Genomic DNA, 26536 nt, shown 5'->3' on the forward strand with positions numbered 1-26536 from the left:
AGTCTCAGCACTTTAAAAATAAACCCTTAAGCCATTTCATTAATTTCGTAAAGGTTAGATTACAAATGAAGTAGAGCAGGATTCGGTATAACTTCATTAAACTCTGTAAATCACGGCAATAACTATATTTGGTTAACTGCCAAACGCCCAGTGACACTCCAAACTAATCAGATGCTCCATATATCGCCTTGTCCTACAGTTTTTGTAACCTGGGCTAGATAATTTTTTTCTCTACTTGTACTACGATGCGATTCTTGCACCTCGTGTCTCGACAAGAATGTTTATTATCGACTCGTACAGCTGTGAGTCATAGAAGTGTGTTTACCTACTGATAGCAACTACTAACACCTTGGTATTGGACATGACGTAGAACTTCCAGGAATTACCAACGAGGTCAGGTTTCACTTATATGAATTAATCAAAACGAACTTCACAATAATTAACCTGTTAAAAATACGAGAATCTTTTAACTCTTGTCACCTCCAATTAATCAGTCTCTTACGTATGGTCATCAGCTTCACTGTAAACTTTAATGTCAAGACACACGGCTCAAATAGTAGTTTTCTTTTACACAGGAACTGCGACACTATTGATCACTGAATCCATAGCAACTCTTGATATACAATACTGTATTTAACTGATGCAACTTTCCAATCTTCTTAATGAAAATTTTAAGTGCCTACTCCTCTCTCGCTTAATATCAATTTCAACACTTCACTTAACAAAAAATCATCTTCACTCTTTCCTGTACAATATCAGTATTCTTTACTTGCTTCCTTACAGATGTACGTAAATTTAACCAAAACAACTTCCACGTATCTCACAAGATTCAAATCTTATCAAAACCTATTGATGTAAAGGGAATTCTAATTTCACTGATTGCCAAACGTTCAGTTTCGTTTGGACAGAATACTTGTCACACACTTATTAGTCAGGGTTGTCATATTCAGTATATAACATTCGTCACTAGATCAGCTTAATTAACATGGTTCGTCACACGTCAAAATAATCACCGTGCACCAGAGAAATCAACTCGGGGAAATCACACCTACCAGCGACAATCTAATCATCATATTCAGGTGGGGGAACTCCACTAAATCGTAGCAAGAGTGAGCATTACACACTGTTCCAACAATATTCACAGGACGTGAAAATGGCTCAGATGTAAGTAATATAATAAATTCAAATTTTTCACGAGTCACGAACATTACAGGTGAAATCTGGCTCCTCGGGTTCTTCATCGATTCCTGGCGACAGATTTTCCGTGCTTCACCACGACTCTTGAGTAACAAGTGTTCATCCACGTTAAGTCTGTACGCGTGAAAATCTTCCATGACTTATTAACTGAGCAGAGTCTGGGTTAAATGTTGCAGGTTAAACTCGCTCGCCCAGACACCACTCACTCATCACCTCGTCCAGATATTTTTTAAAACATTTACTACGTGAGAATCAAACTCGTATTTGATCCCATCAACACTTGGAATAAAATCACTGGTGCACTTACAAGAGGCACTGAGGTTAATAAAACAAACCTCAAAACACTTAAAAAAATATATATATATATTAAATAAATACCTGCATTAAAGCATCATTTATCTTGCAAGTTTGCCGTTGCGATCACATGGCGAGTGCTACTGGGTTTACGATACCTTGCACCTTATCCTGAGAAATTAACGTAAATAATCACTTTATCGGTGCTTATTACAGTTTTCACTTTTGTATTTCAGTTTATCCGTAATTTTCAAGAGGACTTAGGACTAACACACACACACACACATGGTCCAGATAAGGAGAACTTGTTGACACATGCATTTTGTCTAAGTCCCGTGATTGGGAACTGAGATGTAATCTTCAAAAAATTAAAAAAATTGTCATTCCAGTAAAAACACTGCACTTCATAACAGTCCATGATACATGCACTTGTCATCTTCTAGAGCACAACACTGTCATTAGAAACCAAAACTTCAAAAAAGTAACTTGACGCACTTTGCCAAATTTTGAGACTTAACACGCGCGCGTGGAGTTGAGTTGAGTGTAAGTTTCTATTTCACTCAGTAACACCAAACTTAAACGTCAATTCGTCACTAAGATGTATCATATCCGTAAGTGAGTTCATGCACATGACCCATACAACAAAGTAATACAAAATCATCGACACGGGGCAGAATTACAGCAATACAGGCGATTTAATCACACTCACCTGAGTAGCATCGCTGTATGGAGTTCTGGAGTTTGCTTGGACTAGTTGAGATCCAAATATTACTCCCTGAGTTGTGGTGGGCGATGTGGAACGATCTGTTACGCTTTGTGGCAACATTTTGATCACTAAATTGGTTAAAGTCTATTAAAGCACTAGGTACAGTTCTCAAGTCCTAAAACCTGAGATAGCAGCGACGTACTCTTCCCGCACTCATGTATCGGTCTACCTATCGCGCCAACGGGTCCCGGACTTATATAGCCTCAGTGGTGGCCCTCAGCCAATCAGCTGCCGAGAGTACGATGGGCGGAGTTTATCATTTTTCTACACGTAATAATATATCCATTTTAATTTCTTTTATGTATAATTGCAAGTTCATTTTATAAAACATGATCCAAATGTAAAAAACCATGTAAACCACGTACCTCCGCCTCAGAAAATCCACGGTAAAATGCGTATCTAGCAACAACTGGCATCAAAAGTGTGAAGATTGCATGATTTTATTATATCGGCCAAACACAACATACAAACAAGCCGACTTTGCCTGTTGCGGAGTCGTGTTTTGAGGCCCACAAGATCATAGAGAGGTATTTCGAGCTATCTATGATCGTGGGGCTATGAAATGAGCTCACACTTCAGGGTTCACGTGTCAAGGCCAGTGCTGATGTCAAAGACTAGGATATGCTCGATAAACCTCGCTCGTATTCACACGTTATTCTACTAATACAGATATTAATATCAACTATGGTGTGAATCATGCAGGTACATTCTCCCTAGAGAAGATTATCATAACTTCGACATATGCAAGAGTAAAGTTTGCCAACTTACAAATTAAACGGGACAGTGTGAAATTCTTGCCACATCTCGCCACCGGATGCAATTACATATTGCCTAATTCTCTCGTTTTATTCACATTTTAATATTGAGATGCAAATCAACAATCAGATAATCTGCAGGAACAATATTAAAACGTAAAAATGTCATAGATAGTGCAAAATAACTTAAAAATAATATATAAATGTTGTTGCTTGACACCTAGTATGGGTAAACGTCCGACAATGTCACAGGATTGACGTCTGGTGCCTTTAAAGGAATAAAAAACTTTTTTCTCTTTCCCTAATAGATACGAAAAGAAATATTAATCCATATATTTTCCCTAACTTTGTTCTTCTCTCACTTCCGTAGTACCAAGTGAGAATTATGTAAGCGTTGGCCACGATTTGTGTTGATATACCGAATTAGAATGTTTAATGCACGGAAATAATATTACCCCCCCCCCTCCCTCCCTCCTTCCTTTCCACCCTCATCTCACGGCTCCTGTGACCTCTGAGATTTCGGACGTGTGGTCTTTTTGGTAAGTGAGGTCAGCATTAGCGGCGTTGGACTGTCTAACAAGCTGATAACAGCCCGCAAGTAGATCACCCCCAAAATCAATACCTCTCAACCTCGCTAACTCGAACCGCGTGTTGTGTGGCGAGGAGATGGGGGGGGGGTGGAGAGATACGATGTTTTTACTCCTCTATATATATCATTCGTTGTAAATATTATTCGCATTACGTGAAATTCGTGTTAAATGAAGTTCGCTGTTTGACTCATGCGTTGTACTTACTGCTTGACTTTATCTCATGTCCGTTGTGGAGGGCATTCGTTGTATCAGGTATGGTCGCTGTGGGGGATGTTCACTGTATTAGGCAGTTGTTGAATGTGGCAGTCAATGCATCTTCTCATCTGCTAGTTCGCTATAATTGAGGGTTGGTATATCCGGTGTTCGTTGTAGCTGGAGTTTCTTATCTCGTGAATTTGTCATGTGTTCACTGTATGTAGCGTTCACTGTATGAGGCGGTCGGTGTGTGTAGCGTTCACTGTATGAGGCGGTCGGTGTGTGTAGGGTTCACTGTAGGCGGTCGATGTGTATAAGGCGGTCAGTGTGTGTAGCGTTCACTGTAGGCGGTCGATGTATGTAGCGTTCACTGTATAAGGCGGTCGGTGTGTGTAGCGTTCACTCTAGGCGGTCGGTGTGTGTAGCGGGTGTGTGTAGCGTTCACTGTCGGTCGATGTGTGCAGCGTTCACTGTATAAGGCGGTTGATGTGTGCAGCGGTCGATATGTGTAGCGTTCACTGTATGAGGCGGTCGATATGTGTAGCGTTCGTTCACTGTATGTCGGTAGCGTTCACTGTATGAGGCGGTCGATATGTGTAGCGTTCACTGTATGAGGCGGTCGTGTGTAGCGTTCACTGTATGAGGCGGTTGATATGTAGCGTTCACTGTATGTCACTGTATGTCGATATGTAGCGTTCACTGTATGAGGCGGTCGATATGAGAGGCGGTCGATATGTAGCGTTCACTGTATGGGCGGTTGATATGTGTGCGTTCACTGTATGGGGCGGTCGATATGTGTAGCGTTCACTGTATGAGGCGGATATGTGTAGCGTTCACTGTATGAGGCGGTTGATAGTAGCGTTCACTGTATGTCGATATGTCGTATGATAGCGTTCACTGTATCGATATGTGTAGCGTTCACTGTATGAGGCGGTCGATATGTGTAGCGTTCACTGTATGATATGTGCGGTATGAGGCGGTTGATATGTGTAGCGTTCACTGTATGAGGCGGTCGATATGTGTAGCGTTCACTGTATGAGGCGGTTGTATGAGGCGGTTGATATGTGTAGCGTTCACTGTATGAGGCGGTTGATATGTGTAGCGTTCACTGTATGAGGCGGTTGATATGTGTAGCGTTCACTGTAGGAGGCGGTTGATATGTGTAGCGTTCACTGTATGAGGCGGTTGATGTGTAGCGTTCACTGTATCAAACTGTCAGTAAGTCTAGCGTTCATTATATCGAGTGTGTGTGTGTGTGTGTGTGTGTGTGTCTCCCTCTAACACACACACATACACATAATTATTTTAAATATCGTATTAAAGAACAGTCCTTATATCAACTAACTCGACTCAGGGGATCGTGTCAGCCCGCGCTGTAGTCAACACTGTGGTGGTCGGTACAGCCAGGGTTCCTTATACTGTTTTTTTAGGGTTCCTTCCTTTAGTAGGGAACTACATATAAGAACCTGTTTGTCTGGCGGCGGCGTTGTTGTTGTTGTTGGTGGTGTTTGTTGTCGCTGTAGTTGTTGGGTGACGTTGATGCCGGTGTTGTTATTGTGTGTGTGTGTGTGTGTGTGTGTGTGCGATTTTAATTTCGTCAAATCATTCATATACATTTAATTTATATACTTTTATTAATTTTGAACATCATTGTAATTAAATACTAGTAAAATACTATTAATGTATCATAACAGTATACAAATTCCGAGTATTATAATGATGGTTGTATTATTTTACAAAAAAAAATCATATTTGTACCCAATAACTTTTAATATAACTTTTGTTTCGCTCTCCAACACCCCATCCCAATCACCCCCGTCGCCAACACTCCACCCCTAGGAGCTCAGCACCCCCTTCCCCAGCAGCACATCCCCAACACCCACTCCCCAGCAATCCATTTCCCTAGAACCTCTTCCATCAGTGAGGTTCTCCCTGACACGTGACACACCAACTCCCCGTCACCTCCTCCCCTCCTCCTCACCTCCTCCCTACCTAGCAACCCTCCACCCCCCCTCCTCCGTCCTCCCTCCCCACCACCTCCACCTCCTCCGACCCCTCCTCCGTCCTCCCTACCCCGCCACCCTCCTCCCCCCTCCTCCGTCCTCTCTACCCCGCCACCCTCCTCCTTACCACACACCTCCCTCCTCCCTATCACACCTACCTCCTCCCTACCACACCTCCCTCCTCCCTACCCCGTCACCCCCCTGCCTGCTCCGCCACCCTTCTCACCCCGCCTCCCTCCTAACCCTCCTTCCAACCCAGTCCTCCCCAACCTCTCCTCCCTCCTTACACCTATCTCCATGGACCCTATCCCCCTTCCTCCTCCTCCAGTCTACAACACAGTTTAAAATAATCTCCCTAAAGGAATAACTAACAAGAATAAACAAATAAAATAAGTCAAGTAATTCCTCACTGCCTCCGAGATACAGTACAGAGCGGTAGTAAGTCAGGACAACGTTCGCCTGGTGTTACTTTTATAAATGTAACAGGAGAGAAATATACGCCAGGCGCTGCTCACTGCTCGTCCTAGCCATGGTCATACCGTGAGGTCATTTTGTTCCTGTTTGTTTCCTTATTGTTTTGGATAAATAAACCAGCTGCAACTGTTTATTTGTTTACATAGCTATCGGTGTTGTTTTTGCTTGACTGTTACTTGGTTTAATCTTTTATGATGGAAATGTGAAAAAAAATCTGTATGACGACTGTTTATATTGTATTTGTTTGTGTGTGGAGAACCTGGCTCGGTAAGATGTGTGTAGTAATATTGCCATTGTGGTATTAGTAGTATTGTTGTTGTTAATGATACTGATGGTTAGTATCATTCAGTTAATGATCCGTATTTTTTTTTTACTATATTCCTTTTAATTTCATCATCACCAATACTTCTCAACAACTATCACTACCAGCCATACCACTACCACCATTTCTACCACCACCATTACCACCAACCCTATTACCACCCTTTCACCACTGCTACCACTTCCCCTTACCATTAACTAACTAACTACGAGTATACCTCTCTTGTCTACACTCAGGTGAGGGTGGACTCCCCCGTACCCTAGAATGAGCTGACCCAACACGCTGCCAGGCTCTCAATTGTTTACGTAAATAAGGTTTATATCCGCCAGTTCCGGTTTGGCGGTCGTGGGGGAAGGTTGTACCCGGCTGGATCCCACTTTGTGAACAGGGAAGGAATTAGGAATTATGATGATAAACGGGGGGACGGGGAGAGACGGAGACAGGCATACGAGAACAGTGATAAGCCATACTAAACAGAGTAAGTGAATGAGAGAAAGGGTAATTAAACAAAGAAATATAAAACAAACTTAAAAAATGAATATGGAAGACTGACACACACACACACACACACACACACACACACACACACACACACACACACACACACACACACACACACACACACACACACACACCATCTAACAGACAAAAAAAACCTATGTCATTTAATGCCAAAACCACCGACAATAATCAAATGAATGAATATGAATCACATGAAAATTAGGCATCCCATCAAAATTCACCTGATACTTAAATACCCTAGCGTTACCTGAGGGGGGGGGGGTTAGGTTAGGTTTAGCCAAGTTAACGTTACGTTGGTTAATCTTTAGGTGAGAATCTAAAAAAATATTAAAACAAACATTGAGAGGAAAATCATTACGAGATTAGAAATAGTTAAAGAACAGAAGCCAAATAAAAGAGAAAAATAAAGAGAGAGAGAGAGAGAGAGAGAGAGAGAGAGAGAGAGAGAGAGAGAGAGAAATAAATCTCCGGCTAACACACTCCCTCTTCCACACAAGAACACCCCCCCACCCTCCTCCGAGTTCAAGGCCACCATAACTTGGAGGTGAAACAGCTCGTTATTACTACACGTAACTTGCCTCACCTGTCCTCTCTTCGTCTTCCTCTTCTCTCTTTCTCTCGTACTTTCGTTGGGCGCATTTTTCATGTATTGCTTTTTATCGTTATTTACACTTTTGGGTGTTTTTTTTTTTACTCTATACGTGTGTGTGTGTGTGTGTGTTCTGTTCTATGACTGCTGGTACTACGAATCCAGGAAAAAGTCAGTCACTGAACCTAACTTAACCTTAACTAAACTAACCTTAAACTAACTCACGTACTGTCAAGATATGTCTGATTTTAACACATTTATTATTTCATTACCTTTACTTTGTTTAAGATATTGAATACTCTTTTTTCGCATACGTGTATTAAGAATGGAAACTCGACCTAGGCAGAAGACAGCACACTGGCCATAATTCACAGAGCTCCATAATAAACAGATGGCCAAAAAAAAAACCTGTATAATGGCGCTGTATAAGGAAGCACTGGACGTCTAATATTTATAGGGAAGAACTGGACCACCACGCACTATGAAGTAGACTGTAACATGAATCTTTATAGGGAACACCTGAAGTTTAACCCCTACAGGAGATAATTGGAACACAACTAGGAACCCTTATCACACTGAACTTACTAAACGTTATCATAGTGCAATATTTAACAGTGTACAGCGCCGTTTAACATATTAACTTGAAAGAGATTCATTTTAATTCCTAGTGTTTTTAATATTATGAATTTAAGAGCGTTTATTCGTATTTTTTAGTATCCCCAATTGATAGGTTGACCCAAGAGAGTTTACCCTTATTTTGGGGGTGAAGCGGCCGAGTGGACACAAATGCTCGCACTCTACACAAGGGTCACTGGTTCTCGGCTGTGAATGAGCACCTAACTTTACGGTTGGGGTCAGTGAAAGCTGTCGAGTGCAGTCCCAGGTACACTATTTCCTTGTATACCAGAGGCCGCTTAGTATGCTGTGCGCTGTATCCGGGTTCTTCCTAACTGGCTGTTCAAGGCTTAGTGTTGCAACTTATTAATCCAAGACAGTATCTCTGTTTGCTAGAGTTTCCTCCAATTGGTTTAAAGATCACTAGGCATACTTGTTAGCGTTCCAGCACACTAATCTATATGTGGTTAATTACTCTAGTTACCTAGTACTTTACTATATTATATTAAATTCAACAGAAATTACGTCTATTTCTTCCAGAGTTCCAATTTTCTTGTAAGACATACATTGCACCGCCATACACCGAGTTAAAACATACAACACTAAACATACAATGTTACAAAGGCCTCAATACTTCCCCCCCCCCAGGAGCCCCGTATTCTTGAAGTATTAAGTAAAGCATAAACTACTAAAAAAGTGATAAACCTTTAAAGCATACACTTGAACACTATATTATTGAATGTGACACTGTCAAAGACTTCAGGCCACCTGGCTTATTGCATCGTGTACTTTGTAATTATTACATTGAATCAGGAGTGCTGGAGGACATTCTTGCTGTTTATCCAAAATTTGCTAGCCCACACTGATTAGTCCTAATTAGAATATGACTCCTAATCTATATGAACCACTGACCTACATGGCAGTGAACAGTGATATCACCCCATGACTCTGGCCTATATATACTGTTTATGAATATGATGTATTTCTTTGTGTATGAACCTCTGTCCTGCGTGGCAGTGAGAAGTGATACCACCCTTAGTGTCAAGACCTGACTGAATTACGCAGAATAGGCAAACTGTACTCCAAGCTTTGTCAATAAATTTGTTAACCGTTTAACTCAACAACAGTAACACAAAACGTGTTATATATATATATATATATATATATATATATATATATATATATATATATATATATATATATATATATATATATATATATATATATATATATATATATATATATATATATGATGAAGCCCCCTGATGTATTATGATAATGAGGTCTTACAGAATATAACATATTAAACTACTAAATATCACTTCCCTGGATTTCATCATAAGGTTTCCTTCTTGGAATGAGCCAGGTAAACTAAATTAAACCCTGACGTCCACCGTTATCTCCCTCCTTCCGTCCCTCTCTACCTCACTCTGTTTATCTCTTAATCTGCTTATTTGTACTTCTGTTTGAATATTTGTTTACATGTAGCACTGTTTCTTTCGTGTTTTTTCTTTGTTAATTTTTTTAGCCTTCTGTTTTTAGTTCGTTTTACTCATTGTCTCTCAGGTTCGCTTCTGCCTCTCCTCATTCATCTCTTTTTGTCCCCAAATAACTGTTTCCTTTGCTTGCTTCTCGTTCTAGTCCGTTTTATCTATCTATACCCATTTCTCTCTCTCTCTCTCTTTCTATCTCTCTACCTCCCACTCCCTCTCGGCTTATCGCATTTTCTCTTTGTAACTGTTTCTCTATCATCAAGAGCGACATGCACTATAATAAGAACCAATAGGAATGTGATCTTAACTTAATTGATGAGAGGAAATAATAGCCACAAAACTATATACCAAAATCGTTTTATATTTCCATGTTTTATTCCGGACTTAAAAATCAAGTTCATCGTGAATGTGTTTGAATAACGTGCACCTTGTTCTCGTAGTATATCTCCCACAGTCTTTCAAAGGAGACACGTACGAGAAACTGGTGATTTAAGCACACTTTACTCCTGAAGTAAGGAGGTGTGGCGGCCGAGTGGATACAACGCTCGCTTCCTGTTTCCCATAGTGCAGACAATCTCAAGGAATTAAAGACCCCCCCTCCCCATAAAGCAAAGAGTCTATGTGGTGCCTCCATAGACCAGGAGTCTCTGTCATAGCCGAGTCTCTTAAACGGTGAAAGCTCTCCTCGGGACGATGGATTTTTCACATTAATAACTAGAGAGGGTTGTTTTGACGTGGTCTTTAACTTGATATACCGAGGCATATTAGTATGGCGGCTCCAAGGACTGAGGTGAAGTGAGTTCCGGGGTGGTGGTAGATGTGAGTAGTGGTGGTGGTAGATGTGAGTAGTGGTGGTGGTAGATGTGAGTAGTGGTGGTGGTAGATGTGAGTAGTGGTGGTAGATGTGAGTAGTAGTGGTGGTGGTAGATGTGAGTAGTAGTGGTGGTGGTAGATGTGAGTAGTGGTGGTGGTGGTAGATGAGTAGTGGTGGTGGTGGTAGATGAGTGGTGGTGGTGGTACATATGAGTAGTGGTGGTGGTAGAGATGTGAGTAGTGGTGGTGGTAGATGTAGTAGTCTTGGTTGATGTGAGTAGTCTTGGTTGATGTGGTGGTGGTGGTTGATGTGAGTGGTGGTGGTTGATGTGAGTGGTGGTGGTTGATGTGATGTGAGTGGTGGTAGATGTGCGTAGTGGTGGTAGATGTGCGTAGTGGTGGTAGATGTGCGTAGTGGTGGTAGATGTGCGTAGTGGTGGTAGATGTGCGTAGTGGTGGTAGATGTGCGTAGTGGTGGTAGATGTGCGTAGTGGTGGTAGATGCGCGTAGTGGTGGTAGATGAGTAGTGGTGGTTGGTGTGAGTAGTGGTGGTTGATGTGAGTAGTGGTGGTTGATGTGAGTGGTGGTGGTTGATGTGAGTGGTGGTGGTTGATGTGAGTAGTCTTGGTTGATGTGAGTGGTGGTAGATGTGCGTAGTGGTGGTAGATGTGAGTAGTGGTGGTTGATGTGAGTGGTGATGGTTGATGTGAGTGGTGGTGGTGGTTGATGTGAGTAGCGGTGGTTGATGTGAGTAGTGGTGGTAGATGCGAGTAGTGCTCTCCTCGCTGGTTCGGATACTTGGCCTGTATTACCTCTTTAGTAGTTGAGGTTCATTCGAAGTTCTTACAATGGCTGGTGACTATATATATCAGGCTTATTTTCCTGAATATTAGGCTATTAATTATGCAGCCTCTCTCTCTCTAAAGAAAGAAATTAGGAAAAACAAAAAGACTTCCATGATTAACTTCTTGGAAAGCAGCTTCTCTTGATTTGTGTGCGTAGCTTCCAGGTAAGTAAACCCATCAGTATTACATCTTCATCTGCGAGATACAGTATATTTACGTCTTGAACTCCTGGAAAATTAAGGACTTAGATTTGGGCCTTTCAGCTTTTGTGAAAAATTTTCTCCGCGGATATTACTCTTCAGCTGGCAAGGAAGACGACTCTCCAATCTCCTTCCCTGCTTCCTGGTGGACAATTTCATGATATCTTATACGTATTGAGCCGCCAGTCATGAGAGTTCACCTGGAAGTGCTCTGATATCCGAGCCAGTCCGAGCTTCTTCTACCTTCACTTGTCTTGTCTCCTGCAAACGCCTTATGACCTTTTTCCTCCACCTGTTTCTTCGTCTTGCTCTGAATATATATTTTTTTATCTTTCATATCAAATTGTCTCCGTAAGTGTTTTCCTTTAAAATAACTGGGTGTGTGTGTGTGTGGTTTCACTACATCTCTATCTCTCATCATTTCTCTAGCGTTCTATTCCCCATATCCTGCATCTGTATTTCTTTTTAAGCTGCCATTCTCTCCACGCCTCTCTCTCTCTCTTACTATGTCTCCCATCTTAGCTTATCAGAAAGGTGTGTCTCGCCCCCTCTCACCCGACGAGATAATGATCGCCTGTAGTCCGAGGGTTTGTGTGATGGTCAAGGGCGTGTTTGTCATGTTCCGCCTCGGTTTTGACATATTGGCACCTCCCCTACGTAATTATACCCACACCTTAAAAGAACGAGCGAGAGGGGCAGTACTGGATTAACCAATGTTTACCCGTTCGTTCATCTGGAGGAAAGTATCACAACCCGACTGAGGAACGAGTGATGGGGTGTATTGTTTTCGAGTACCTGTCAGTCTGTCTGTGCTCTCATCAGCTGCAAAATGTGAATTATTTTTAAACTGTTGTCAACCGCACTTTGAATGATCGTTTGGGGACTATTGGTTCAAGTTATACGAAGTGTAGGTCAAGATATGAAGCAACATTCTTACTTGAGTATGTTAGTTGTATATCGTCTTATCACTGAAGGTTTCGCTTGAGAATTTCATAGTTTCCACCTATTATCCGCGGCGTACTTTCACAATTAACTCTGTTAGCTATTGTTACCTTTAAATTTTTTTATCAATAGTTATCTTTATCTGTTATCCTTGGTCATAGCTTCACCACATTCCCCGGAGACGTATGTGTACCTGAACTTTAAATCCCATCACAGACTACCCAAGTAAACGAAGGTGGAGGCCAGGACACGTAAAACTCTGGTCAAAGTAAAACATACAACCACGAGGAAAGTTTCAAGCGTCAGCTGTTGTTGACATAATCACATGACCTTAAGGGGAACTAATGCAACTTCGTGAGACTTAAGCTTCGTTGTTATTCCCGTAATGTTCATAACAGGATTAAACATTCTGTGAAGCTCCTCTCTCTCTCTCTCTCTATCTCCCTCCCTCCCTCCCTCCCTCTCTCTCTCTCCTTCCTTCCTTCTTTATCATCCTCCTCATTTTCATCTTACCTCCAATCATCTTCCTCTCCCCCTTCCTTTACAAATCCTTCCCTCCCTCTTCCTATTTATCTTTCTCCTCTTCCATCTCTTTTCCCCCTTTTTCCATCCCCCTTTTCCATGAAATCCCGCACTTCTTATTCCTCCACCCAATACTCCTCCCCCTGCTCCTACCCTCCCCCATCTTCTGAACACCTCCTACTTCACCTCTTCCTACTATTGCTTCTATCCTCCCGTCCTCCTACTACTGCTCCTAGTCTTCCTCCTCCTCAATCTCTTCCACTACTCCTACTTTCTTCTCCTTCGCTTCCTCCTTCACTCCTCTGCTGAATACAGTCCTTCAGGTCTCGGTATTCATTTCAGCGCATCAAAATGAGTTTTCGTATTTATTAGGTTGAAGCTGCGTTGGCGTAGGCGACTGGAGGATGAAGGATGAAGGACTAAGCAAGGGCGGCGCTGGGAGATGGGGCGGCAGGCGTGGGCGGTGGGAGGAAGTTCATTGGGACCGTAATTGGTGAGGGAGGAGAGCCGTTGGGTGGTGGCTAATGGTACCACCTGAGGAGTGTAGATGCATAAATCTCTCTCTCTCTCTCTCTCTCTCTCTCTCTGTCTCTCTCTCACGGGGAAGTAGAGGAGGGAGACGGGCGGTGATATGTAAAAGAGCAGAAGAGAGTGGAAAGGTGAGAGTTTAAACTAGGAGGTAGAGCAGAAGAGAAAATGGTAGAGAGTTAGAGAAAGGAGAAATGAGGGAAGAGGGAGGGAGGAAAGAAGGAAGAAGAAGGATAGCTAGAGCTGATCGGGGAAGAAAGAAATGGGAAGGCGGGTGATGTGCAGAACATATGACGTGGGGAGATGTGATGGAGGAGAGGGGAAGTAACATGACAGAGGAGAGGGAATGTGAAGTGTGTATAGAGTGGGGATAGAAAATGAGGGAGGAGGGAGGGAGGGAGGGAGGGAGGGAGGAGGGAGGGAGGGAGGGAGGGAGGCAGAGAGGGACTGAAAGGTTGGGAGGGAGAGGGAGAGAGGGGTTGGAAGGGGAAATGAAAACTAAGTGACGTGGAAAGTGAATGCTGAGGGGCGGGGGGAGGATGAGGTGTCAGACGAGGAATATTTTGTGTTGGTGATCTGGGGATGACGTGAACTGGGGAGGGATAGAACAGGAATCCTGAAGGTTCGGTATGAAAAGCCGAGAAGGGAGGTGGCTGGGGAGTGGTGAGGATTCCTAATAAAGAAAATACTACTACGACTACTACTACAACTAATAATAATACTAAATAAAATGAATGTCTATAAATTGAGAATACAAAATATTTGGGCAATTTAATTTCTCACCTACTGCAATCATTTACTACGAGTCACTGCTAAATTGATCAGAAATTGAATTACTATGCATATAGTCATCAGATCCGTTTTGAATTTCTTCATATATAATGTGTAAAGTAGTAGCGTATGGTATTAATGTTCATAAATTCAACTATGAAAAATAAATATGTTTTTCTATCATCTTGCTTCTAATATCAGTCCACATTAACATCACCATTATCGCTCAAACCTGAAAAAGCGCTAAATCGATACCCTCACCTGAGTGACGATTACTCCACACCGCAACGCTTGGAGGAGCACCACTGAGAAGGTGTCAATACTTTCGAGTTAGCCCGACTGCATACCGAGGCAGACAAGCGCCAACGCCGGAAAGGCGCTGCCGCCGCCCCTCCCGCACTATAAGTAGCCTCCCACGTGTGCAACATCTGTGGACGACCCTGCCGGTCCCGTATTGGCCTCTCTAGTCACCTCAGAGCCCACCAACGAAGGTGACATCCTTAACTCATAGCATTGTCTCATAGCTGGATGATCGTCATACTCAATTCCGAGTGACAGCAAAGTAGTAGTAGTGTGTATTGGGGGGTCTACGGTCGAGTGTACCTACCTCCCTCCCCTCAGGATCTACTACTGGTCCCAGTTCTAGCAAGGCCAAGTAATAATGGTACAGTAAGAGATGGACTTCTCTTGGTGACTGCACCCTCCCACCATGCTCCACTGCTGTTATCAGGGAGAAGCCAGGCCAGTCATCCCTGGAAATTCTGGAATCCATCGCCAACTTGTCACTGTCGTTCCAGGATCCAGAGAAGCTTGCTAAGTGTTACATCATGGGTACAATAGCATAGAGGTTATCGTACCGATCTGACACTTCATTGGTGACGAATTCGAATCCTTACTGAGGATAACATGCGAGTGATATCTTGTACGAGCCAGTACTAGTAGTATGAGCCAGTACTAGAAATATGAGCCAGTACTAGTAGTATATCACCACCGGCACATAAATGTCCAGGTCAAACGGGGAGTCATCTGAACTTGTCTGTGATATGTGACGCCAGGTTTATGTGTCTGAATGGCAGCCAGGGTGAGGGATTAATCATATTGTCAGTCCACAGCATCCTATTTATTGTAGTCACCTTAAAAAGTCCGTGTCTTATTCCAAATGAATCAGTATCCTAACTAAATGAGACATTGCAATGCCAGCTGTATTGAGATCCTGAACTACACTCACCTGTGGCCAGTGAGCATTCTTGGTTATAATTTCCATTACTTGATGATGTTATACGCATTTCCTCTATAACATTCCGTTCTGAATGTAAAAGAAAAACCTATGAACAAACAAACAATTCCTCACTTCTTCTTCCATTGGTGTTGTCACACACACGCACACTCCAGATGAAGAAGGCAGGTTACTGAAGTTCTCAGGGAAGAGCATCATTCTTAATACATATGTAAATTATGCCCTTGATCATTATGACAGCACAGAAATATGAATTTTATATACATGGGTGTCAATAATATGCTTAAACGTATATATATTTTACATAAAAAATATGATGCAAGATATGTAAGGCGCTTATTTCTTAATTGAAAGGCGCAATATAGCTCCCAATGAACGAGATACAACAAACAAATATTGAAATACGACTCAAGTGGCATCTCACCTACCGGCGGGAAGGTATGGATTAGAGTGAAGCATAGTACTTATTTTTACTATCAGATTGGATCATTTCTTCTAATGGGAGTTAATTCATTTCAGTGTGGTGGTGTGACACCACACACGAGTCGCAGACGGGAGGGGGCGAGGAACATTACACGCAGCTTGTCCGAAACAGCGGATGAGGAGATACCCAGACTAGACCCCCACCGGAGAGCCAAAACTGAAGACTTGGATGATGGTGCGGTAATAAATGCGACCAGTGGAGTTATGGTCTACAGTTTGTGCAGTGTGCAATGAATAGCACCTACTATGAAACCAAACAAAATGGCACCTTGTCAGGTGTGCTTTCTAATAGAGAAAATGCTTACAAGACCAGGAAGGTGAACAGTTGGAGTTAATGTCTACAGTTGGTCGATTGGATGTAATCTAACTCGCAACAGTTCAATCTAACCTGCTATTATTGTTATAACGGTTATATCAGATATGCAGTTCTGCTCTTATTCGTCATTATTCTTCTCAGTTTATATCTTTTGTTCTTCTGAGTTAATACATCACCAAACAGTCAACTTGGACGGCATATACTGTGTCTCAGAGCATCATCATAAGAGACCTTAGTCACTCTTCCACAGCTGATAATATTAAACATAGTTCACGGAGACGTAAACATACAGAATATAACCTTACGAATAAAGAATATGTTTTTTTTGCAGAAATAAGTCATCAAAGAAAATGTGTAGAAACTAAGTGAGAAGAACACGTACTTGCCATCTCGACGCCGCAGTCTATGAAAATGAATCCCGTAGGCCTGAAGGACCATTACGGCCAGTAGGTATACGGCACACTTTAATATGTTTTTATTCTCATAGGCGGAAAAAAAATCGACAGATTCAAGAGGATGCAGAAATGTGCTTTCAAATTCTAGCAAAAAAATAAATTTAAGTCTTCTCATTTGGAGACTGGAGGATCTATGGTGAACAAGACAACCTTGGGGAACAATTCAGGCCTGGCAGGTACCACCATATTCTATGACAATATTTTTTATTTGAAAAGCAAAACAGGCCAATCAAGTATGAATTCTGTGTTGTCTATAAATAAGTACCAAAGCACGCAAGAGGATGATCCCATAACAAACTGGAGGGAAGTCTAAAAGAAAGAACCAGGTATCTTACAGCCATACTGTAGTTTTAAATACACTGCTTCCTCTTCCACGAAGAACCTGCAGGTTTGAATCGTTCCTTCAAGTGGTAAGTTTTAGTCGCCCGAGCCTCTTCACCTCCGTGCAAGACCGTTGAGGGTAAGGTTTGTAAGGCTTGCCGGAGGTGCATTTGTTTACAAACACTGGCACCATACTCGCCAGCTTATACTTTTCAGACGAAAACTCAAATCCGAAACAGCTAAAAAAAAATTCTTCCGACGTGGTTTAACTCTAGTACAGGTATTCACGTTCTCCTTGAGTATCAGGAAAAAATCCAAATGATACAGCATTGTCCTTATCCAGAAAGTCACTGGATCAAGAAAATCTCCAGAGTGATTTTATACAACAAACGTGATACCGATCGTCAACACGGGAAGTAATGGCGACTTACTCAACGGAGATGTAAGACTCCCAAGCAAGTACAAAAACAAAGATATCTGATATATAAAACTGACTTGGACATACCTGAAGTGTGATGTGTTATGCTGTGGTGCGGTCCCCCGAGGAGCTGTAAATTTCACCAACCTGGGGGAAAAAAAACAGATTTGACCTTCTATCCTGATCTATTCTTATAATTTTTAATTAAAGGTTAAGGAGAAAGTCGCCACTTATACCAGCTATAGTATACGTATATTGGCAAAATCTCTAGGATGCATTTGTTCTAAAGTGAACACTTTTATTAGGTGGGAGAGGATTGAATAATGGCTATGAACCTACAGAAACCAACCAAACCTAACCAAATCATCTGATATGTAAGATCGTTGTTTGATTTAATTGGTTTGTGTTGTCTGTCATCATTATTGGCTTAGAACCTTCAGCCTCCCTGGGGAGGTTTTGATAACAGGATCATAAATTTCAGGAGGAAAACTGTTTATATGTCAAATTCCTACTATTTTTTGTCTCCTATTGGATAAGCATCTATGTATTTTAACAAATACGTTAAAAAAGATTCGGCCTCCCCCAAAAAAAAAAAGGCTGGTAACCTCTCCTTAACCTTTACCGACAATTGTACTCTTCATCTTGTCATAATAACAGAAGTAGTACTCACCTTACTCTGGTGGTAGAGGAAGCCTTGGCATCACCCGTCATGCCTTGGGCCAGGGACCATCCTGCCTGAAACAACATTCAAGAATGAGGCCACAGTTCTGCTTTCATTACTCTAAGTATATACAAATTTATTGATATTTAAACCAATAATCTAGAAAGAGTAACACAAGATTTTACTACAGCTCCTCGATATAACTTGACACAGTGAAGCTATAATGGTCAGAACCGAAAAGAGTAACTTACTCGCAAACCTACACTGACAATCTTTAGGTGCTGTGATTCTCATTCGCTTAATTAGGAATACATATAATAGTTTTAAATTTAACCATCATAAGGTTCATTCAAAAGTGGAGATTAGGGATTTCCTTAAAAATCGTGTTGTGAATCTATTCATGTCATATTAAACATTAGCTAGAGTTAGAGAGTAATTCTCAAATATGTTAAGAGTGAACATGTGTGGTCCATGCTAAGTATCTGAAGGCTTGGAGTAATTTACATGTCACAACAGAACAACATGACGGTGTAACATGACTCACAGTTTAGTAATATGAGGGGAGCTTTATCCAGGCAGGCCTGTACCCAGTTTTTTTTATTTTTTATTTTTAGTAAAGATGCCTCTATGAACAAGTTGTTAACTATTTAGTTTTTAGAGGAAATTACTATGATAATTAAGTGTTACAAAAGGGCAATGTGTGCTGGGAATGTGAGTTATTAATTGGAAATAAGAGTGTGTATGTTTGTTTTAATCAGGTTAAAAGTATGAAAATATGAATTTATTAGGTGGAAATTTATTTGCACGTCGACTCGTTAACATTTCATAAATATCCCACACATAATTTTGATACTTCTATGATAAAACTGATTGACACAGGATTTAGTGCTGGAGCCATTTATAATAGCCTGGTATAATAATCTGCAACACTGACAGCCGGATAAACTAATGATCAGTTTATTATATACTGTAGTTTTGTTACTAAAGTTACTAAATGTGGGGTTGTTAACATTATACATATATTAGTTATCCCAGTGTTTGCATGTTAGTCAATAATATTTACAGGTACACACAAGTTAGCTAAAACGCACGCACGCACACGCGCACACACACACACACACGCACACGCGCACACGCACACAGCTTTAGTTTCAGTTCCATCAATTTACCTCATAATATTCTCCTCCCTCCGTTAAGCTTCTCTTCTTAACCAACTCTCTTCCCTAGACCTCTTATATAACTTTTTTTTATTGAGATAAATTCTCTTTAAAACTCAAAAAACCCGTTCCCACATCCTCACTCTACCACACCTCACCATTACACTACCACCTTCCCTCTTCCTTCTTTTCATTGTCCCCCGTCTTAACACCCCCCTCCCTCTCTCTCTCCCTCCTCGACTAAATTTATTCTTCTTTCTATCTCGGACCACCTCATTATCAACGTACCTTTCCATTCCTCCTCCACCCCCACCACACACGACACCTATCCCTTCATGACAATCTCCTTTTTAAATTCCTTCCCGGAGGACCACATCTCTCTCTCTCCTTCTGGGACTTTCGCATTTGTATTTTACCTCAGGATCATCTTGGAGATGCAGGATCATGTGACGTTCCATCATTGCCATTCGCTGGGCTGCTGGCGATGTCTTGTCGCTTGTCTGATCCAATTAGGACTATGATTTTCCAAGGGGACGGTCTACAAGGATCCAGCGTTCCAAGAGGTTTCCAAGAGTAAGAATGGACAAGTTTTAAAGTTTTTTTTCTTGAAATTCCGTAGCTTCCAGGCGTTCTCGAGACCAGACGGACAAAGGACTGTCTAGACTTCCCTTGAGTGTGGTGGTTCCAAGTGGTTTCTTGAGAACTATTGATTCCAGAACTTTCAGGATTATAATATCCAAAGCACTTTAAAATCTGCCAGGGCTGAAGAACTTCATGAACTTCTAAAACCTTCCTAGAGTTTGAAAGCCACAATAGTCTCCGAAGTTTCCTTAACTTTACAGGAGCAGTGCAAAAAATTTCCGAGTTGTTAAGGATTGATAACATGGAGATAATCTTACATCCTGAAGATTCTGAGTACTATAGACCTTCCAAACACTTTAAAAACACCAAATGATCCTGGAATTACAAGGGCTTCAAAGGTTTTTTCTGATAGTTCTAACTTCACTGAACCCACTGGAGCCATATAGGAAATGGAATCGATATTACCCTAAAAAATTATATGTATATATATATATATATATATATATATATATATATATATATATATATATATATATATATATATATATATATATATATATATATATATATGTGTGTGTGTGTGTGTGTCTTCCCCTCAGCAAATGTTGAGTTCTATGGTACACTAATATTATCAGCAACAACACCATCACAAATATTCCGAGTTGTGAGTTTTGTCAACAGCACTGCTGGAGGTGACACTCCCCCTTTAAGCCGTTATGACCAGAGCGGGATTATTCTGCCCCCATAAATATCGCTACACACACTGGGTAATATCACATCATAAATACAGTAAACACTGAGTCATATGGCACCATAAATAAGGTAAACATTACGTAATATAGCATGAAGTATGGTGAACGCGGCCACCATACCGTATGTAACCTTTATTATATAATGACAAGACTTTACCAGACATCATACAAAACATAAGGACTAATTAAAGACCATAGTACTTATGACGTGTTAGAAGACAAACATGTATGAAAAGTATAACAGTCAATAGTGTGTGGCATACAAATCAAATGGAAGTTTTAGTTTTTCCCGACATGAAATTTGTAATTGTCAGATGAAGTAATTTTCAAAGGTGCCTCATGAGTGCTACTGTAGTACAATATACAAAGAATTAATCACCTGTTGATTAAACACCCTAGAGCTACCTGGGTGTTAGGTTAGAATAAGTTAATTAGATTAGGTTAGGTTATGTCAGGTTATGTTAAGTTAGTGTTAGAGTGTTTAATCATCAGGTGAAATAAGCTGGGTTGTCTAAACGTCAGGTGATTCGCAATATTTGTATTTATTACCGCTGAGATATTGGGGAATGGTTGGTTAGGCTAGGGTAGCTTAGAATATGTTAAGGTAGGTTATGAAAGGTTAGTTTAAGTAAGTTTCGGGTAGGTTTGGTTAGGTTAGGTTTTTAGTACCACAATCAATTGCCAGTTTGTATTCACCCCAGCAAGTGTAGCTGTAAATAGCTGTAACGGAATAGCATTTACAGCATATTTTGTATATATCAATAACAGATGCATTTGGTATAGCGAGTTATTTAATGTCTATTTACTTATTCACTGGAAAAAAAATGTGTAGAGTCGTACGATTATTAAAAAAAATTATTGTCAGTCGGGGAAAAATTGGGAAGGTCAGGGAAAATTACATTCAATCGGAGAAAATAGGGTTGGTGGGGAAAAAGTCAAATTATCGGATAAATATTAATAATGAAGTCCAGTGTATTAGTAGAAAACATATCTAGATGGAAAATGATCATGTATTAAAATAAATGATTAAATTAATCAAATGGAAAGTGTTATTCAAATCAATTCATTAGAGATTAAAATAAATAAAATAAATAAATAAAATAAATAAAATAAATAAATTGAAACTGATAATAATCATATAAGGGGAAATTAGTACACTGTATGAACAGGTTATTTAAATAGAATAAATTGAAACATTATATACAGTATAAAGAAATTAAAAGAAAATTATAATTACAATAATTGAAATAAATATCTAAAAAAACAAAACAAGAAATTTAATAGATTCAATCAGTCGAATTAATATTTAACTAAATGAAACTAAGATGTCAAAATATTTATTAGCTCATTAAACAAAAATATAAAATAAAAAATATATAAAATGAAGATAAGAAAATTTTAAAATAAGTAAATGTATTAACAAGTGAAAATCAAACAGAATAAATTAGCAAAGAAAAAATAAACATCAGTAAACAAGAAAAAAGTTTGTTCCAATGAAAATTTTTGGGACTTGTGTGAACTACTGAAGTTTTTGCTGTTTATGTTTCACGTGTTTCACCTGAAGTTATATAGCAACGCCGCTGAGAGATTTAATATTTTTTATATAATCTTATTTTTTTATACATATATTATTTCAATAACCAAGGTCCTTCGCTATATAAACACCATCTGTGAGGAATTATTCACCACGTGGTCCTCATAACACCATTGAGGGAACTACTACACCACGTGAGGTCCCTCCTAACACCATCTGGGAGGGAGCTACTACACTACGTGTTTGCTGTTCAACACCTACATTAATCTGTATGTTCACTGTATGTTCCTTTACCTTTCTCTAATGAAGGCTTTTGTTAAACCACCAATGTATGTAATAAGTCATTTATGTCCAATGTATATTTTCAGCCTTCGGGCTGCAGAACTTTTTTAATAAACCGTCAATTATTATTATTATTATTATTATTATTAATATGAATGATGTGAAAATCAGACACCCTGCAGCTTGTATGACATGAAGATTAACCACCCTAACGCTACCTGGGGGTTAGGTTAAGGTAGGTTAAGTTAGTGCTTAATTAATCAGGTGTAATAAATTAGGGTGAGTAATCTTCACGTGATGCTATCAAGTTAATAAATCGACTAACCTTTTTGAAAATGTACACCAGGTAATAAGTACCATTATTACACTAAATATCGAGGTAATTTCTACAGGATAAAGTACAGTACTCCGGGATAATGATACAGCAGGTAGCAACAACTGCAGTGACAGTTACTAGGTAGAAAACCTTCATCCATAAAATATCATACCAGCGTGTTACTGGGTGGAGGGCAGTGAAGCGTTGACGATCGATATCACAACTGGGCAAGCCATACGCTGGGATGGGGGGGAAGGAAGGGAGGGGAAATGGAGGGAGACAGAGGGGGATGAGTGAGGGAGAGGGGGGGCAGACTGTGGAAGAGCCTAGCAACAAGGTTGTTTACCAATGTTACGGTCTGGATGAAAGTGTGTGCTATTCACCACACACACATAAGCACATGGTCTCTCTCTCTCTCTCTCTCTCTCTCTCTCTCTCCAGGAAACATGCTCCATGTAATAATTATGAAAATAACCATCGCGAATAATAATACAAGGTCCACAGACAGACAGACAGACAGACACAGATAGATAGATATACGTAGATGCACATGTACATTTTTGCAATTTTTACACGGTTACATTAACATAATTAGCTATGATGTACACATGTGCTTATGACCTTCATGCCATCTACAACATGAACATCTGTTTGGGTTAGATGCACATGTGTATATATACAAGCAAAAACACATTCAAATATACACACGCATGCACACTAGCGAAAAACTTACACAGGAACACAACCAATCCTCCCTCCCCACACAGAATCATACACTAACCACTCCCCACACACACAGAAACACACTAACCACCTCCCACACAAGAATCCACAACCCCACACACAGAATCACACACTAACCCCACACACAGAATCACACACTAACCCCACACACAGAATCACACACCAACCCCCACAGAATCACACACTAACCCCACACACAGAATCAACACAACCCCACACAGAATCACACCACACACAGAATCACACACTAACCCCCACACAGAATCATACACTAACCCCCCACACACAGAATCACACACTAACCCCCCACACAGAATCATACACCAACCCCCACACACAGAATCACACACTAACCCCCACACACACAAACCACCCCACACACAGAATCACACACTAACCCCCACACACAGAATCACACACTAACCCCCACACACAGAATCATACACCAACCCCCACACACAGAATCACACACTAACCCCCACACACAGAATCACACACCAACCCCCACACACAGAATCACACACCAACCCCCACACACAGAATCACACACTAACCCCCCACACACAGAATCACACTAACCCCCACACACAGAATCACACACTAACCCCCCACACACAGAATCAACACCAACCCCCCACACACAGAATCACACACCAACCCCCACACAGAATCAACACAACCCCCACACAGAATCACACACACCCCACACACAGATCACACACCCCCACACAGAATCACACTAACCCCACACACAGAATCACACTAACCCCCACACAGAATCACACACCAACCCCCCACAACAGAATCACACACTAACCCCCACACAGAATCAACACTAACCCCCACACACAGAATCACACAACCCCCACACACAGAATCCTAACCCCCCACAGAACACACCAACCCCCCACACACAGAATCATACACCAACCCCCCCCACACACAGAATCACACACTAACCCCCCACACACAGAATCACACACTAACCCCCACACACAGAATCACACACTAACCCCCCACACAGAATCACACACTAACCCCCACACACAGAATCACACAACCCACATACAGAATCACACTAACCCCCACACAGAATCATACACTAACCCCACACACAGAATCACACACTAACCCCCACACACAGAATCACACACCAACCCCCCACACACAGAATCATACACTAACCCCCACACACAGAATCACACACTAACCCCACACACAGAATCATACACTAACCCCACACACAGAATCATACACTAACCCCCACACACAGAATCACACACTAACCCCACACACAGAATCACACACCAACCCCCCACAGACAGAATCATACACTAACCCCCCCACACACAGAATCACACACCAACCCCCACACACAGAATCACACACTAACCCCACCCCCACACACACAGAATCATACACTAACCACCTCCACACACAGAATCACACACCAACCCCCCACACACAGAATCACACACTAACCCCCCACACACAGAATCACACACTCAACCCCCACACACACAGAATCACACACCAACCCCCACACACAGAATCACACACTAACCCCCACACACACAGAATCACACACTAACCCCACACACAGAATCACACACTAACCCCCACACACACAGAATCACACACTAACCCCCCACACACAGAATCACACACTAACCCCCCACACACAGACACCAACCCCACACACAGAATCACACACTAACCACCCCACACACAGAATCACACACCAACCCCACACACAGAATCACACACCAACCCCCCACACACAGAATCACACACTAACCCCCCACACACAGAATCACACACTAACCCCCCCACAGAATCACACACTAACCCCCACACACAGAATCACACACTAACCCCACACACAGAATCACACTAACCACCCCCACACACAGAATCATACACTAACCCCCCCACACACAGAACCACACTAAACCCCCCACACAGAATCATACACTAACCCCTCCACACACAGAATGCACACAACCCCCCACACACAGAATCACACCAACCCCCCACACACAGAATCACACCAACCCCCACACAGAATCACACCAACCCCCACACACAGAACACACACTAACCCCACACACAGAATCATACACTAACCACCCCACACACAGAATCATACACCAACCCCCCACACACAGAATCACACACTAACCCCACACAATCACACAACCACACAAATCACCCCACACACAGAATCACACTAACCCCCCCACACAGAATCACACACCAACCCCCCCACACACAGAATCACACACCAACCCCACACACAGAATCACACACCAACCCACAGAATCACACACCAACCCCACACACAGAATCAACACTAACCCCCCACACACAGAATCACACACTAACCCCCACACAGAATCACACAACCCCACACACAGAATCACACACTAACCCCACACACAGAATCACACACCAACCCCACACACAGAATCACACACTAACCCCCACACACACAACAACACACAGAATCACACCAACCCCCACACACAGAATCACACACCAACCCCCACACACAGAATCATACACTAACCACCTCTCCACACAGAATCACACACCACCCCCCCACACACAGAATCATACACTAACCCCACACACAGAATCACACCAACCCCCACACACAGAATCACACACCAACCCCCCCCCCACACACACAGAATCACACACAACCCCCCCACACACAGAATCACACACTAACCCCCACACACAGAATCACACACTAACCCCACACACAGAATCACACACCAACCCCACACACACAGAATCACACACTAACCCCACACAGAATCACACATCAACCCCACAC

The 26536-nt window shown here is 41.6% G+C and overlaps 1 protein-coding gene across 1 annotated transcript in view; it reads right to left on the reverse strand.

Moving 5' to 3' along the window:
* The window catches only part of LOC121860481 (transcription factor SOX-4-like), a 97449-nt gene extending 95034 nt beyond the window's left edge, over positions 1-2415 (reverse strand). The window contains exon 1 of the mRNA XM_042357641.1: positions 2201-2415. Coding sequence (XP_042213575.1) covers positions 2201-2317 — 117 coding nt within the window. The 5' untranslated portion in view covers positions 2318-2415. The remainder of the gene's footprint in view (positions 1-2200) is intronic.
* Positions 2416-26536: the final 24121 nt, after the last annotated feature.

The sequence above is a fragment of the Homarus americanus genome, unplaced genomic scaffold (genome assembly GCF_018991925.1).
Source record: "Homarus americanus isolate GMGI-L3 unplaced genomic scaffold, GMGI_Hamer_2.0 scaffold38518, whole genome shotgun sequence".
NCBI classification, from domain to species: Eukaryota; Metazoa; Arthropoda; class Malacostraca; order Decapoda; family Nephropidae; genus Homarus; species Homarus americanus.